The 16,688-nt window shown below is 35.6% G+C and overlaps 2 protein-coding genes across 5 annotated transcripts in view; one reads left to right on the top strand and one right to left on the bottom strand.

The window, feature by feature from the left end:
* ZNF142 (zinc finger protein 142) overlaps positions 1-8,694 on the bottom strand; it is an 85,232-nt gene extending 76,538 nt beyond the window's left edge. Inside the window, exons 1-2 of one of the 3 annotated variants that reach the window (XM_053698135.1) lie at positions 8,607-8,694; positions 3,085-3,279 (exon numbers count right to left, since the gene is read on the bottom strand). In XM_053698135.1, coding sequence (XP_053554110.1) covers positions 3,085-3,229 — 145 coding nt within the window. In that variant the 5' untranslated portion in view covers positions 3,230-3,279; positions 8,607-8,694. Of the gene's footprint in view, positions 1-3,084; positions 3,280-8,511 lie in introns of all 3 variants that reach the window. The other 2 variants (XM_053698136.1, XM_053698134.1) reach the window with 2 other exon arrangements.
* A 71-nt stretch (positions 8,695-8,765) lies between these two features.
* LOC128645280 (mitochondrial chaperone BCS1) overlaps positions 8,766-16,688 on the top strand; it is a 42,294-nt gene continuing 34,371 nt past the window's right edge. The window contains exons 1-3 of one of the 2 annotated variants that reach the window (XM_053698142.1): positions 8,766-8,983; positions 9,113-9,278; positions 14,145-14,553. In XM_053698142.1, the coding sequence (XP_053554117.1) occupies positions 14,234-14,553 (320 nt within the window). In that variant the 5' untranslated portion in view covers positions 8,766-8,983; positions 9,113-9,278; positions 14,145-14,233. The remainder of the gene's footprint in view (positions 8,984-9,112; positions 9,279-14,144; positions 14,554-16,688) is intronic. The other variant, XM_053698141.1, reaches the window with a different exon arrangement.

A 16,688-nucleotide genomic window follows, 5' to 3' on the forward strand; every position in this document is an offset into this window, starting at 1 on the left:
AGAGTGATCGCGTTTACCTCTTAATTCTGGCAATTTAGATAGTACTTCAGTCATAACATTAGCCATGTCTTGCAAAGTGATTTGTATGGGCCGCCCTGATGTACTTGGCGCCACAATATCACGCACCTCCTGAGCGGGAGGCGAAGGTACTGACACGTGAGGAGAGTTAGACGGCATAACTTCCCCCTCGTTGTCTGGTGATATTTTTTTAACATATAAAGTTTGACTTTTATTCAAAGTAACATCTATACATTGAGTGCACAAATTTCTATTGGGCTCCACATTGGCCTTTAAACATAGTGAACAAACAGATTCATCTGTGTCAGACATGTTTAAACAGACTAGCAATAACACTAGCAAGCTTGGAAAAAACTTTTAAATAAATTTACAAGCTATATAAAAAACGCTACTGCGCCTTTAAGAAACATAAAAATGTGACACAGTTGAATTAACAATGAACCAAATATGTTAAAACAACCAAATTTTAACAGAAAATGTATAAAGTTAGCAGAGGATTGCACCCACCAGCAAAAGGATGATTAACCCCTTAATACCCAAAACGGATAACAGTTGAAATAATAAACGTTTTTATCACAGTCAAACACACTGTCACAGGTCTGCTGTGACTGATTACCTCCCTCAAAACTAGTTTTGGAGACCCCTGGGCTCTGTAGAGACGTCCTGGATCATGGAGGAAGAAATAGGAAGACTAAGACTAAATTTTTACTGCGCAATAAAGCGCTAAAATAGGCCCCTCCCACTCATATTACAACAGTGGGGAAGCTCAGTAAACTGTTTTTATGCAGAAAAAAACGACAGCCATGTGGTAAAAATCATGCCCATAAAGTTTTATCACCAAGTACCTCAGAAAAAAACGATTAACATGCCAGTAAACGTTTTAAAATTGAAAATTATGAAGTGTTATTAATAAGCCTGCTGCTAGTCGCTTTCACTGCAGTGCAGGCTCAAATATTACTTTAATATTGACAGTATTTTCTTAGTGAAATTCCATTCCCCAGAAATACCTCAGAGTATACATACATACATATCAGCCTGATACCAGTCGCTACTACTGCATTTAAGGCTGCACTTACATTACATCGGTATTAGCAGTATTTTCTCAGTCAATTCCATTCCTTAGAAAATAATTTACTGCACATACCTCCTTGCAGGTGGGCCCTGCATGCTATCCCCTGTTCTGAAGTTACCTCACTCCTCAGAATGGCCGAGAACAGCAAGTGGATCTTAGTTACGACCGCTAAGATCATAGAAAACTCAGGCAGATTCTTCTTCTAATGCTGCCTGAGAACAAACAACACACTCCGGTGCCGTTTAAAATAACAAACTTTTGATTGAAGAAATAAAAACTAAGTTTAACACACCACAGTCCTCTCACACGTCCTATCTTTAGTTAGGTGCAAGAGAATGACTGGATATGATGTAGAGGGGAGGAGCTATATAGCAGCTCTGCTTGGGTGATCCTCTTGCACTTCCTGTTAGGGAGGAGTTATAATCCCATAAGTAATGGATGACCCGTGGACTGACTACACTTAACAGGAGAAATGTTCTTTTAATGGACTGATGACAAATTATTACAAAATTTTCATTCTGTCATTAGCTCCATATCATACAATACACTGCTCTTTTTTTTTTAATTGATATTTTTTGTTGATGAACAGAGGCTGTAATTATATATATATATATATATATATATATATATATATATATATACACACACACACAAACATATATATATATATATATATAATGACTATGTGTTTAGCACACACAAAGGGGTTGAACGAATAAGTAAGTCCTGCTCTGGATACAATCTCTGAGCCAATCTAGACTAGCAATCACACGTCCCTGCAAAACACAGGTTGTATCCTGCTTGCAGCTCTGGAGTGGGACTTACCTATATATGTTTAAAGAGAACCACAATACCTGCTTGAAATATTTTAAAACAACTTTTTCTCATTATGCAAAATATACTGACTTTAATTCGGTATGCAGTTTTCATCTTACTGCATTCTGTTGTAGGTAAAAGCTTTATCATTTAAACATTGCTCTGCAGCCTTGTACTTGCAAAGTAAGCTGCCATATTGCAACGCACGTTCCACAACAGTGGGTCACGTGATGCACACGGCACCTTCTATTTCTAAAGGAAGCAGATTGAGCCCTGCAGTGTCTTAGAAGAACGCTTCAGGCAGACAGGCACTGTTATGTTTATAAATAGCACACGCAGGGAAGGAAGGGGGAGGAGAGGAATGCACAGGGGGAGGAGAGGAATGTACAGGGGGAAGAAAGTCTCCGGAGTAAATATGTAATGTAGATGAATGCAAATGTCTCCTTACAATCTTATATGCAGAGTGTTTGCTTTCTTTCCTCCCTCTCCTCCCCCTCACAATTGCTTCCCTGCTCGTGCTATTTTTAACTATAACAGTGCCTGTCTGCCTGAAGCCGTTCTTCTTAGACACTGCAGATCTCAATCTGCTTCCTCAGCTTTAGAAGTAGAAAGTGCCGTGTGCATCACGTGACCCACTGTTGTGGAACCAACTTTGCAATATGGCAGCTTACTTTGCAGGTACAAGGCTGAAGAGCAACGTTTAAATGATAAAGCTTTTATCTACAACAGAATGCAGTAAGATGAAAATACTGCATACAGAATAGTTTGTTAGTTTATTTTGCACAATTAATAAAAGTCAGTTTAAAACATGTCAAGCAGGTGTTGTGGTTCCCTTTAAACCTGTTGCAGATGTAGTAATCTACAAACAGGTGTTGACTACCATAGGTGATAGAGAACAGAGTTTGTATGTGCTTAGCAAACAGTAAGAACATGAGAGTATATATGCCCCTGAATCACTGTTCTGTGCTTTTAAGAACACTTCAAAATGTGCAGTTAATAATTCTCATTTGTTTCTGGCTTTTTAATCACTGAACAGAAAATTTAGACTAATAGTGTAGTTACATTTGCTAAATAGCTGTTTTGAGCCACTAAAAAGATCTTCCAAACCAACTACTGTATAAATATTTGTTTAATTGCTGTATTGTATTAATGTGAACATTATTAGACTAAAAGACAACCTTCAGGAACAGTACATTCTTTTTGTGAAGTTCTCTCAAGCATATGTTCTGTGCTTTGGTATCCAATGTCAGATTGTGAATGCAATAGCAACAATTGCCCAGATGGCTCATCTATCCAAGACCCTTGGAGCTCTTCATTTGCCATGTCCTAGACAGCAGCATGCCTGTCATCATCCCACAACTTGATGAGAACTCCTATAAACAGAAAAAGTAACATTACCTTAAACGGACATGAAACCCAATATTTTTCTTTCATGATTCAGATAAAAGCAAGCACATGCAATGTTGAACTTTCCAATGTACTTATATTTTTTAAAATCTGCATTATTCTCTTGGTATCCTTTGTTGAAGGATCGGCAATTCACTACTGTGAGCTAGCTTAACACATTGGTGAGCCAATGACAGGATACATTTATGTGCAAATCAGCAGCTAAATCCCAGTAGTGTGTTGTGCTCCTGGGCCTACCTAAATTTGCTTTTCAGCCAAGACAGTGGTTTTCAAAGTGTGATGCAGGCCTTCTTAGGGGGGCGCTAGAGCATATAAGGGGAGGCGCAGGAACAGTGACACTTTGCACTGTCTTACGGAAACCACAAGCAGCAGTTGACTTTGGCAAAATAGAGAACATTTGCCATGTTGTGATGGAATAAGCAAAAGTAACTTGCGTTTAACACACGAGTAACAAAATGCAAATTGAAACATGAATGAAGCACTCTTTTGGTTGAGCAGAATAAGTTCTTAAAGTGGAAGTCAACCCAAGCTTTTCACAAACTCTAGGATTGACTATTGAAACAAATAAAGGGGACTTTCATTCAAGAAGTATAAAATACTTCATGTAGAAAGCTCCTTTATTTATTTCAAGCGATCGCTTGCTTCTCTGAGCTGCCACGACAGCCCACGGCAGATTGCGGTTTTGCTGAGAAGTGATGTTTTCCCCTCCTAGTCAATAGCGTGTAGGAAATCCGGCGCCCACCCGGATTTACTGCACAGCTATTGGCTAAGAGATGAAAACGTCACCTCTCAAGCAAAACAGCGATCTGCTGTGGGCTGTCGTAGCAGCTCAGAGAAGCGATCGCTTTAAATAATAAAGTAAAGGAGCTTTCTAAGTATTTTATACTTCTTGAATGAAAGTCCCCTTTATTTGTTTCAATAGTCAATCCTAGAGTTTGTGAAACGCTAGGGTTGACTTTAACTTTAAGAGCTGTGTGTAAACCCTGGACGAGAAGTAAATTCCCCAAATTAAAACTAAATATTACAATTTTCTTTAAAGAGAAAAATAAATAAAAGTAGAGGCCCAGCACTTAAAGGGACATAAAACCCTAACATGTTCCTTCATGGTTCCGATAGACTAGGGCACTGGTTTTCAAACCTGTCCGCAGGCCTCCCTAATAGGCCAGATTTTGAGGATATATGAACTAGAGCACATGTGAAATAATCAGCTGATTTGTAAACATAGTTATTTTAACTGCTTTCACCCAAGGTAATCCTGAAAATCTGGCCTTTTAGGGAGGCCTGAGGACAGGTTTCAAAACCAGTGGACCAGAGCATACAATTTTAAACAACTTTTCAATTTACTTCTATTATCTAATTTTATAATTTGCTTAGTTCTCTTGGCATTCTTTGTTCAAAAGCACACCTAGGTAGGCTCGGGACCTGGGAGCTGCACATATTTACCTTTTGCCATTGACGTACCAATATGTACAGCTAGCTCCCAGTAGTGCATTGTTAATCCATCAACAACAGATCCCAAGAGAATGCAGCAAATTTGACAATAGAAGTACATTGGAAAGTTGTTTTAAAAATTAGTGCAGGTTTTATCTGAATTGTGAAATTTTAATGACTTTAGTTCCCCAACAGTTAGATAATTATTAATAGAGGGTCATCCCTGCCACAGGCATTTGCTAGTCATAGAATCAGTGTAAAACTTTGGATTAGTTGTATTTATTTTGAAAGCTACTTGGCAATCCTTTGTATAGTTTGTTCCTAAACTGCAATCTCCTTTAGTCTCAATATATTGTGGCATCAGTAATTGATAGGAAGCTGAAACCATAACTCCCTTGAGCATCATAACTGACTCACAAACTGATTCAATGCCCAAATCCTGTAATAAATGGGAGCATCTGAAATATGCACTAACCAGGCATTATCAATGTTTTTCCCCTGATTAGCATTGTACCCACTGACTCTTCATAAGAGTGTTGTAAAAATAACAGCTGTATCCTAATAACAGATGCTGGAAGTGTCCGTTATGTTTATGGCCATTTTTATTATTATTATTATTTTTTTTAAAGATTACAAATGGAAGCTTTTTGTGCAAGCCACAAAATCACCTTTTTGATGCATACATCGTAGTTGCCTCATGCTATATTAAAAAGATTAAAGGGACACTGAACCCAAGTTTTTTCTTTCATGATTCAGATAGAGCATGCAATTTGAAGCAACTTTCTAATTTACTCCTATTATCAATTTTTTTCGTTCTCTTGGTAGCTTTATTTGAAAAAGCAGGAATGTAACCTTACGAGCCGGCCCATCTTTGGTTCAGCACCTGGCTAGTGCTTTCGGATTGGTGGCTAAATGTAACCACCAATCAGCAACCGCTATCCAGAGTGCTGAACCAAAAATGGGCCAGCTTGTAAGCTTACATGTCTGTTTTTTTTTAAATAAAGATACCAAAAAGAATGAAGAAAAATTGATTAAAGGAATAAATTATAAAGTTGTGTAAAATTGCATGCAAAATCTGAATCATGAATTAAAAAAATCTGGGTTCAGTATCCCTTTAAGTATTTGTAAGAATTTTATCAGTAATTCTGAACATCAAGTGGCAGACAAATAATAAATCTATATTTCCGGGGAAAAAGCTTAAATAATTACATAATTTGTATTTATCTGGAGCCATAATTGTGGAAATATACAATTACTAAGCCCTGATAAAGCTTTCATTTCCCTAGTAGTTACTGAGCTATCCAAAAATATTTATATATTGGCTGTTATAGCAGATTATATAGTTTTGTCTATTTCTAGCTTTTCATTGATGCTACGTGTATATAGCACTATATTCTATCTTGAATCTAGTTGGATCTTGGGAGTTGTTTTCCAACCTGCAGGTTAACATCAGTTCATAGAACCTAATGGTGAAATTAAGTTTCAAGGTGTCCGTAACAATATTTGTATTTATTTTGTATAGTGCTATGTATACCAACAATGATAGAATGTATCATATTTACTCTAAATAGGAATTTTAGGCTTCATTATCTATTTCAGTGGTCGCCAACCAAAATCTCTCTTATATTTCATTTATTTTCTTCCCTTTACTTGTATCTGTAGTAGTTTTCCTAATACCTTCAGATGGACTGACATTACTGTCTGTCATCCTACCCTCCATCTTTTTTTTTTTTTTTAAATTAAATATTAATTGTTTTTTATTCTAATAATTTTATTCCACCTGAATTCCGGTAATTGACATCCAGCAAATCAGCCATATCCCACCAGTATTATAGTAATTGCCAGTAACATCAGTCATGGTTAGCTCACATCCATATTGAGGGCTTTCTGATATAAACTTAATGTCTGTCCATGATCATAAGTAGTTTTGAATAATTCCTAACTGGGGTGGTAACTTGGAAGTCTTGTGGTCCTTTTAAACATAATTATTTTTGTCCCACTTTCTGCCTCTCTGTTTCCAGCTTGCTTAAAAAAGTTGGTACTCACCCTTCATCTGTCATTTGGAAGTATTCTCACAGTTCTGTCATTCAATTAGTTAATTCCAAAAAATAATTCTTAAAAATGTGTAAATATATACATAATGTAAACTTAGCTATGGTTATACTAGTTATGTACAGTATATATATATATATATATATATATATATATATATTTTGTTAGTGATCCATGGGATTCAAAATTGTAAGTTTAGTAGTCCCTGAGGTTCTAAAGCTTGGCGACCCCTTATCTATTCTATTGCAATGCATTAATTACAAAATGCATTTGCTTCTATAGTTTGGGCTTGCCCAACATATTTGATGCATGCTCGAGTAACTAAAGCAGAGTGCCAAAATGAGCTCTGCTTAGTTTCAATATTTAATAGGGCATCTAACCTACTGTAGTGCCTGCTGGATCAGAAGAGGGGAAAAGGGAAAAAAAACTGGGGTGAGAGACCAGGCTTGGAAGTAAAACAGCACCCACAGAGGAGCTAAAAAGGCATTTAAATGTGATTTCACAAGCCTGGTTCTCTTCTAAAGGGTAGATGTACTTTACTATCATAGTACACAATGTTTACTGCCCATTTGAACAAACTAATAATATAACACTATGTATATACAAAAGTACTTCTTAAATAAGTTAACAATAAATATGTATGCAGTTTATTAGACTATTAATCGACCAATGGCTAATAATGGCAAATTCCACAAATATATTCAAGGACAGAGGCCTGCAATAATACACTTCTTATTCAGCACAGGAACATCTTTAAAGGAATAGTCTAGTTAAAATTAAACTTTCATGATTCAGATAGAGCATGCAATTTTAAGCAATTTCTAATTTAATCCTGTTATCAGTTATTCTTCGTTCTCTTGGTATCTTTATTTAAATGTAAGCTTAGAAGCTGGACCATTTATGGTTCAACACTTGGGAAGTGCTTGCTGATTGTTGGCTACATTTAGACAACAATCAGAAAGTGCTACCCAGGTGCTGAGCCAAAAATGGGCCGGCTCCTATGCTTACATTCTTACTTTTTCAAATAAAGATAGCAAGAGAACAAAGAAAATTGATAATATGAGTAAATTAGAACGTTGCTTAAAATTGCCAGCTCTATCTGAATCATGAAAGTTTAATTCTGAATAGACTATTCCTTTAATACATTTAAAATATATTCTAATGCAACAAAGAAACAATTACTTTAACATCCTCCTTTTAAACGACATGAAAAGCAATTTGTGACATCAGAACAACTGCATAAGGTGTTACATTTTTCTTTTTAAAACGGAGTTGCCCAATCCACTAATACAGCTGCAACAGCTGTTCCATCACTACACATAAATATTATTACTTTATGTTTTATGCATTTGATGCTAATTTCAGCATTAATATATAAAGAAGCTAATCTATCAACACGATCTGCAAACTTTGAGGTAAATACAATGTATTTCCTGTTTAGAATTAGAGCACATGATAATTCCGAGTATTGCACCTTTTCTTTGATAGGCAAATTAAATTAGATCGCTTAACCCCTGGGATACTACAGAGCCATGATAACTCAATGCCCTATCCAACTGGTTTGCTGGGCTTACATATTTATTATAAGGGAGAATGTGCTGATTAGCTTACCCATTGCCAATACGTCTCTGTAGTGTATGGGTGACTGAGTGTATAGGTGAATGACTTACTCCAGTGGCTGTATCAAAACATGTTACCTGAAAAGCCAACAGTACCTGCAGTACGAAGACCTCATCTCCATGTTTCCCGCGTTGGTGAAGATGACGGACGAATAACCAGCGGCACCCACCAGTTGTTGCTATATACTTACTGTATATTGTTGTCTAAATTTAACATCCTGACAAATAAGCCAAGGAAGGGTACCATGGGAACTTGGAACGCAACCGGAAGTGATGTATGGACCGCACAACTCCAATTCCATTCTTGAGGGGCGCATGCGCCGTATGCATTTGTTATCAGAATACGACGTCATTCGCTAGACTGAGGAATTCGCTCTTCTGACAAGACAATATTCATATTCACTTACAACATTAGTTTGAAATAGAGACATGGAACGCATATTTTTTGAAAACGAGACGTGATACGCACTAACTTCCTGTGCTAATGAGAGGTTTGGAACGCATTGAAAATGTAGTGGTTTAGGCATAGGAACGGGATTTAGCGGACAGCGTGTCCTCTGCAGCTTCGGTAACGTGCATTAATATGTTCAAATGCATTTGTTGTAGTGTATTTTTTCTGTAAGGAAAATAAGTAATACATTATCAGAAATATATGGCAACGTTTTAAATGCTTTGTGATTTTTTTCTTTTAATCTAGTATTCAAGAGATTTGCTCTAAGCATGTTTCAGTTAAAGTGTAAAGAACATTATGATTCTACTGGCGGTGAACAATGTGAATATTTGGCCGTAACATAGGAATCTATTACAATTCTTTATTGGAAAAACTTAAATGATTTCTAAAAAAATCCCTATATACTTTAATGGTGAGTTTCTGCAGAAAATTTATCAGGTGTTTTTTTTTTTTTGTAAAATATTTTAATCGACCCCACAATTGCACCGTTTTTATTAATGTTTTGTGAAGTCCAAAATTAGCTTTATTTGTAGAGAAAGCTGATTTGTGACGTATGCACACTTGAGCGACAGATTTATGTTTACAGAGTTTAGGTTTGTTAAACTAAGGTCAAATGTCACTGTAATGAAATACTTTTGAAATGTGACCCCTAACATATATTTTTCTTTATCTATTTTTTTTCTAGATTCAATTTAATACAATCCTATAGTAGTTTTATCTCAACTTAAAAATTAAGTAAATTAGAAACACAGTACTGCAGGTATAGAATCACTAATTTAGCCTTTTTGTATGTTCTAATATTGAGATGGTTTCTGGAGCATGTTGTATATAGAGCTGCTAAACCTGCACCGCCATCTGCCTTTAAGTGATAAACTTACCCCTTTATATAAACAGATCTGGAAAATTAGCAATATTTTAGGTGGAGTTTAATTCATCAGTTATAATGAAGATACGTTTTAACTTATATTTTTTAATGTAGCACTGAAATTCAAATCCCCCTACGCTCCGGCCGCCCAATTCAAAGAATTTGAATGGTTTGAATTTTCTTCCAGTTGGCTCTCTAGCCACACGACACTCGCACAATTTTTTTAAAATTTTATTTTGTAGCTAAAACACTAATTGGAGAAAAATTAAAACCATTAGCTCACAAAAAAATTACTTTTGAAGTGGGCCGCTGGAGCACAGGGTATTTGAATTTCAGTGCTACATTAAAAAGTAAGTTAAAGTGTTTTTAAATTACAACTGATTAATTAAACTCCATGTAAAATATGGCTAACATTCTGGATCTGTTTATACAAAGTGAAACGTTTACCATCACTTTAAAGGTGATGTCAGTGGGTTTATAATCCTTTTTCTCAATGTGGGTTTAGCTTGATGTGTATAGTCAATTCCGCAGAACTTTGACCAACAGGACCTCTCCACCTCAAAACTCCAGGTCACACTGCTCCTAGGTAGCTTCTATTGAGGTGTGGAGTGACTAAGGATGAGAGCTTTAGAGTGTGGAAAATCTTAGTATTGTACCTGTGAGTTTGCAGAAGATGGATCTATGTGGGATCTTCTGTATACTTCAGTCTCTTGTGGGGCGATGCTTTATAACAGACTCCTTTTGTGACAGAACATGCATTGGCTAGGGCATGTTCAGTGCCAGAGGAGTAGGTGAAGACAATAACTGCATGGAGTAGGGAAGCAGACAATATACAGGACACGTTGGTGCTTTCCCAAGGTTAGCGTTGTTAAAATGTCACCATAAACGGCACCTAATTAAACTTATTCCAGCACTACTGCATTTTTAGGTCACTATTTTGATGTTGCCATTATTATGGAATGTAACCTACATGTAGATTTTAGAAAATGCATTTGCCAAACAGTTGATAATTAGCAAGATGTATGTTTTTTTTCTGTTTGATCTAATTTAGTGCAGGGGCCATAGCATAATAATTGAACACACACGTTATAAATACATTCAATTGAACATGAAATGATCAATACAGCACAGGTGCTCTTGCATTGTTATAAACATTCCTATTTGGTATTAACACTTTTTGTAGTAATCTGGATATTTTTTTACAATTATGTTCCTTCATTAATCTGCAAAAAATTTGATATGAGGCACAGTATTCTCTATAGAACATTGAATACTAATATAAGGTGGCGCACACTAATGCCGACTTCCACTCAAATAAACCTGAGAGTGTTGTATATAAAAGTTTGGATGCCCTCTAGGGTAGATATCAAGGTATAAGGCAAGATGTATAATATATGACACCTTTTAGATAAAAAGGTTAACAATGTATGTTCCAAAATAACATTGGTATTAGATCGCTATATTGTTGTAGAATGTTTACTTTGTTGGTTATTCCTAATATGAAATATGCAGTGAGTTAAAGGGACAGTCAACACCAGAATTTTTATTGTTTTAAAAGATAGATAATCGCTTTATTACCCATTCCCCAGTTTTGCATAACCAACACAGTTATAATAATATACTTTTAACCTCTGATTATCTTGTATCTAAGCCTCTGCAAACTGCCCCTTTATTTCAGTTCTTTTGACATACTTGCAATTTAGCCAATCAGTGCCTGCTCTCAGATAACTTCACGTGCACGAGCACAGTGTTATCTATATGAAATACATGAACTAACACCCTCTAGTGGTGAAAAACTGTTAAAATGCATTCTGAAAAGAGGTGGCCTTCAAGGTTTAAGAAATTAGCATATGAACCTCCTAGGTTAAGCTTTCAACTAAGTATACCAAGAGAACAAAGCAAAATTGGTGATAAAACTAAATTGGAAAATTGTTTAAAATGACATGCTCTATCTGAATCATGAAAGTTTATTTTGGCCTAGACTGTCCCTTTATGGGTGAACTGTGATAATTTTATTATACAATATACTGCTTATTAAAAGATACAATACTAAAATGTATATATTATATATTATGTTGAATGGTATCACTCTAAATTAGATTTATATTACAATTGCTAATTATATCTCAAGCATACACACTTCCTTATAAAACATGTATGTCTTTGATACAATAAAAAAACATAAGAGTCCTTGATACAATAATGTTACTAAACGAGTAAATGTCTCTTGAAAAAACTCTCGTTTCGAGTGAACCCTCTGTTGATTAAGGTTAATATTGTCAAGGCTAAATTGCAATTCTTTTTAGGGCTTTAGTTAAAATCTTCACTTATAAATTATAAATTATCTTGTCATATTTAGGTAAGCGCTTTGACAAGAATAGCGGTTTACGGCTGAGCTGTACACATTTACGTGAAGCTGCCTATAGTATCCAATCTTCTTTGTTAAAGGCTTTGTAAAAAGGTTCAGCTGGACAATTGTGAATAGCTTGCTTTAGCTAATGGTATGTACATACGATTTTATTTGGCTTTTCGCGTTCCGTAAGGTCCCCTCTGGTTCAACAGTGCACTGTTTTGATGTTCTCCATTGTCGAACAGATGAATCCGGTGAAGTGCTGTGGCTTCCAGCCTCCATTTACCGGATGTTCCGATGGTTCTCCTCTTCAAGTGTTTACCACTTCTTGATTGCAGGAATCCGCTGCAATACACCTTCAGGGTTTTCCGAGTTTTCTGTTTGGAAGTCCCGGATTTATTTTCGGCTCGCTGGTGCTTTGCAGGTGCTCCAACTCGGCTAGTGCTTTCACTGGTTATTTGTCAGGAACCTCGTGTCTTTTGGACGATACTTTTCCTCTTTAGAGCCTCCTTGGATAGCAGGCTTTCACTGTCCTCCTTCGTATTAGTGGTTAGTAGTTTAGAATCAAGTTTCTATTTTTATTTATAGTTTGAGTGGAAGTCGGCATTAGTTTGCGCCACCTTATATTAGTATTTTATTTTATAAACCTATTGGGAAAGTTTTATAGGTGAGCAGTATTTACAAACATACCAGATTTGATAATCAACCCCAGACTTTTACATATTCTCTATAGAACATTTGTGAAGTGGCCAGGTGGGGAATAGTGTACTGCTTTGTAATATTATAACATTTTCTGTTATTTATAAATGTCAGTTAAAGGGATACTGAACCCAAATTATTTTTCATTATTCAGATAGCGCATGCAATTTTAAGCAACTTTCTAATTTACTCCTATTAATTTTTCTTCGTTGTCTTGCTATCTTTATTTGAAAAAGAAGGCATCTAGGCTAAGGAGCCAGCCATTTTTTGGTTCAGTTGGACAGCAATTGTTTGTTGGTGGGTGAATTTATCCACCAATCAGCAAGAACAACCCAGTTTGTTCACCAAAAATGGGCCGGCTTCTAAACTTACATTCTTGCTTTTCAAATAAAGCTACAAAGAGAATGAAGAAAATGTGATAATAGGAGTCAATTTAAAAGCCACTTAAAACTGCATGCTCTATCTGAATCACGAAAGAAAAAATGTGGGTTCAGTGTCCCTTTTAAGCTATCCAAAGTACAAATTCATTGCACAACTTATCATAAATTGATGCAAACACTAAAAAATAATTATTCGCAAATTTTGACTTAAAGGGACAGTCAACACCAGAATTTTTGTTGTTTTAAAAGATAGATAATCCCTTTATTACCCATTCCCCAGTTTTACATAAACACTATTATAATAATACACGTTTTACCTCTGTGATTACCTTGTATCTAAGCGTCTGCAGGTTGCCCCTTATTTCAGTTCTTTTGACAGACTTGCATTTTAGCCAATCAATGCTCACTCCTCTGTAAATTCACGTGCATAAGCTCAATGTTATCTATGTGAAACACATGAACTAACACCCTCTAGTGGTGAAAAACTGTCAACGGCAAAGGCGGCCTTCAAGGTCTAAGAAATTAACGTAAGAACCTCCTAGGTTTAGCTTTCAACTAAGAATACCAAGGGAACAAAGCAAAATTGGGGATAAAAGTAAATTGGAAAGTTGTTTAAAATTACATGCCCTATTTGAATCATGAAAGTGGGTTTTTTTTTGGACTTGACTGTCCCTTTAATAGTGGCTTAAATTTTAGCTGGGTCGTAAGTAAAATCAGCCTGGTTTTGTGCCCATTAAGTGTGTCCTGGGGAGAACACTGAAAAATGTATTTGCTTTATATATAACGTAGAAAAATAGCAGCATCTTTGTAATATTATTTGCATGCTTGCGTTTCCATTTTTTTTAATACTAAAGCACATGTGCTTGTTACATATTGATCTGTTGGCTTATATTTGTTATCATTTTGAAGTTTAAATTCTGCTTTAATTTCTCCCTGGAAGATTTTTGTCAGCAGTAAATTAAATGTTTTTCTTTGCGTTTACAGAATGGTTTCTTGGTTCCTTGTGTGCTTTATTCTCATATGCGCAGTGCTTGAATTAAACATCACTTCCTGGAGACAAACTAGCTGCAGCAATGCCATTTACAGACTTTGTTGCAGCTCTCAAAGACAATCCCTACTTTGGTGCCGGATTCGGTCTGGTTGGTATTGGCACAGCATTGGCTTTGGCCCGTAAAGGAGCACAATTTGGTATGATTGCATTTAGGAGGCACTGCATGATTACTCTGGAGGTTCCAAGTAAAGATAAAAGCTACCAGTGGCTACTCAGCTGGATTTCCCACCATGCTAAACATACTCAGCACTTGAGCGTAGAGACATCATATCTGCAGCATGAGAGTGGACGAATCAGTACTAAGTTTGACTTTGTTCCAAGTCCAGGAAACCATTTCATTTGGTAGGTGCAACAATGTTAAATATGGATTCAGATATGAGTTTCAATATTTTATTGAATTAAATATATTTTCATATTTTGTTTTTGTTTTCCTATGTCATGTAGTTCTTTGTGTGTGTGTGTGTATATCTATGCCGTAGCTTTAATGATTCCTGGGTGTCTCCTCCATAAAATTCAAATTTACTTCCACAAATGAGGGATCTCACAGTACTTGATTCTGTTCATATAAATATTCTTTATTTCATCAAAAATTCATCACCATGTAGTCGATGTTTAGACTAACTCCATTAGCTGTTGTCAAGACAATCTAAAATCATATACAAAATTTGTATCAATAATACACAACCATTTATAAAAAAAAAACCTTCCAAACCCTTTCTGTATCCCTCCACACTTAACACTGTGTACAATATATACAATGTGTCAAACAATGAACCGAATGCTCATTCATACATCTTATCACCAGAGTTTCCATTTGGAGGACACAAAATATCCAGTCATTCATATAATTGAAGTTCAAATATGGGTATGTGTGGATACTGCGCCTGGACCCTGTTACCTATAGCTTTGAACAGAGGCTACCTAGCTAGCCAGTAATTAGATAAAGATATATATTGATGTTCAAAGTGCCAATAAGGCAAGGTGTTGCTAATCTGTGTAGTGGGATAGAAACCTTATGGTCAGTTTGAATAAAATGTATTATAAAATACCTTATAATCTCTAGTGTGTAGCCATACTTGGCTAATAAAATAATGGATAAAAAACTTTCATACAGCTGCTGAAACAATATTATGTGGAACAATACGGTATGATGTTTAACAATGCCCCACTTAAAAATCACAAATAGAAATACAATTAGATGGACTTCTCAGATGAATGCACGTGCATTAAATTGAAAAAATAATAGGGAAAAAATTGTGAAAAAAGTGAAAAATTTAATGAATAAAAAATGAAAAAAATATCAAATTAAGGTATGTGTCTCTAAACAATAAAAAACAGTGATCCGTGCACAAATGTAATGGAATCCAGAAGTGTAAAAGCAAAGTCACAACTCTAATACATAAAATCCCATTGATGTTTAACAAAGGATAATAAAACAAACTTGTTTCCTGATGGTGAGAAATCCAGTGATAGTGATCCTGGGACAGTGCAAATTAAAGATGCTTTCCTAGTGGTGAGAATCCATGAGTCCTATTTAGACCATGATGAAATCTTCTTAAATTTCAATGTAAAGTCCTGTGAATGTATAAAAACAAATAGTGCAGAACGTCCAAATTCAATTATAAAGAGTGAAATTATGCTTACCAGCTGCTTGTCAACGCGTTTCGGCCAATAACTTGGCCTTTATCAAGACTGGTTTTTATTAGTGGCTGGCAGCTTTATATACCCCTTATAAAAGGTTGTTTGATTCCAAATGTCACAAGAAACCGGATGTTAAAAACACTCAATCTTTTATACATTTCATATCTCTTAGGTATTGAATCTATTTATAGGTTATATCTATTTCAGAATGTTGTACTATTAGCTTGATATGTTGTACTATATAAAATATATTCATATGTTAAGGAACTCGCTTAAGCCTCCTGCCGTAATTCAGCCTGTTTCCATTCCTCTCATTGGTTGGAGGACTTAAGCTGGCACATATTCTATTGGTTATCGGTGCATGGTGTGCAAACATATTTTAGACAGCTGATCGCCCAGCTTGTTTACTAAACCATGCTTGACGATACCACATCGTGATTGGTTGAAATGATTCACAATGTCACCGGTTTGTTAAACCCGTTCTTAATTTCGTGCTACACACTCTACAATTACCGATCTTTATTTAAGCTTGATTCAACTCGTAATTGCCAACTCCGGAGTTTAACATATATTTATGCTGTTGCTCCTGTATTTCTAAAGGATAAGATTCCTTACAACCTATGGTTTATCTCATTATTGGATGATTTGTCTAACATTTCCATTTCAATATGTGTTTAAACTTTTTTATTAAACCTATTTTACATATTCTACTAAAGATCTCTAGTATATATAACAACTTATATAGATCTTTCCTAAGAGAAGAAGTGATTTATAGAATCAACCTATTTGATAGTTATGGGATCTATATGTTAGAATCTGCTAGAGAGGAGGTCATT

The sequence above is a fragment of the Bombina bombina genome, chromosome 1 (assembly GCF_027579735.1).
Source record: "Bombina bombina isolate aBomBom1 chromosome 1, aBomBom1.pri, whole genome shotgun sequence".
Taxonomy (NCBI): Eukaryota; Metazoa; Chordata; class Amphibia; order Anura; family Bombinatoridae; genus Bombina; species Bombina bombina.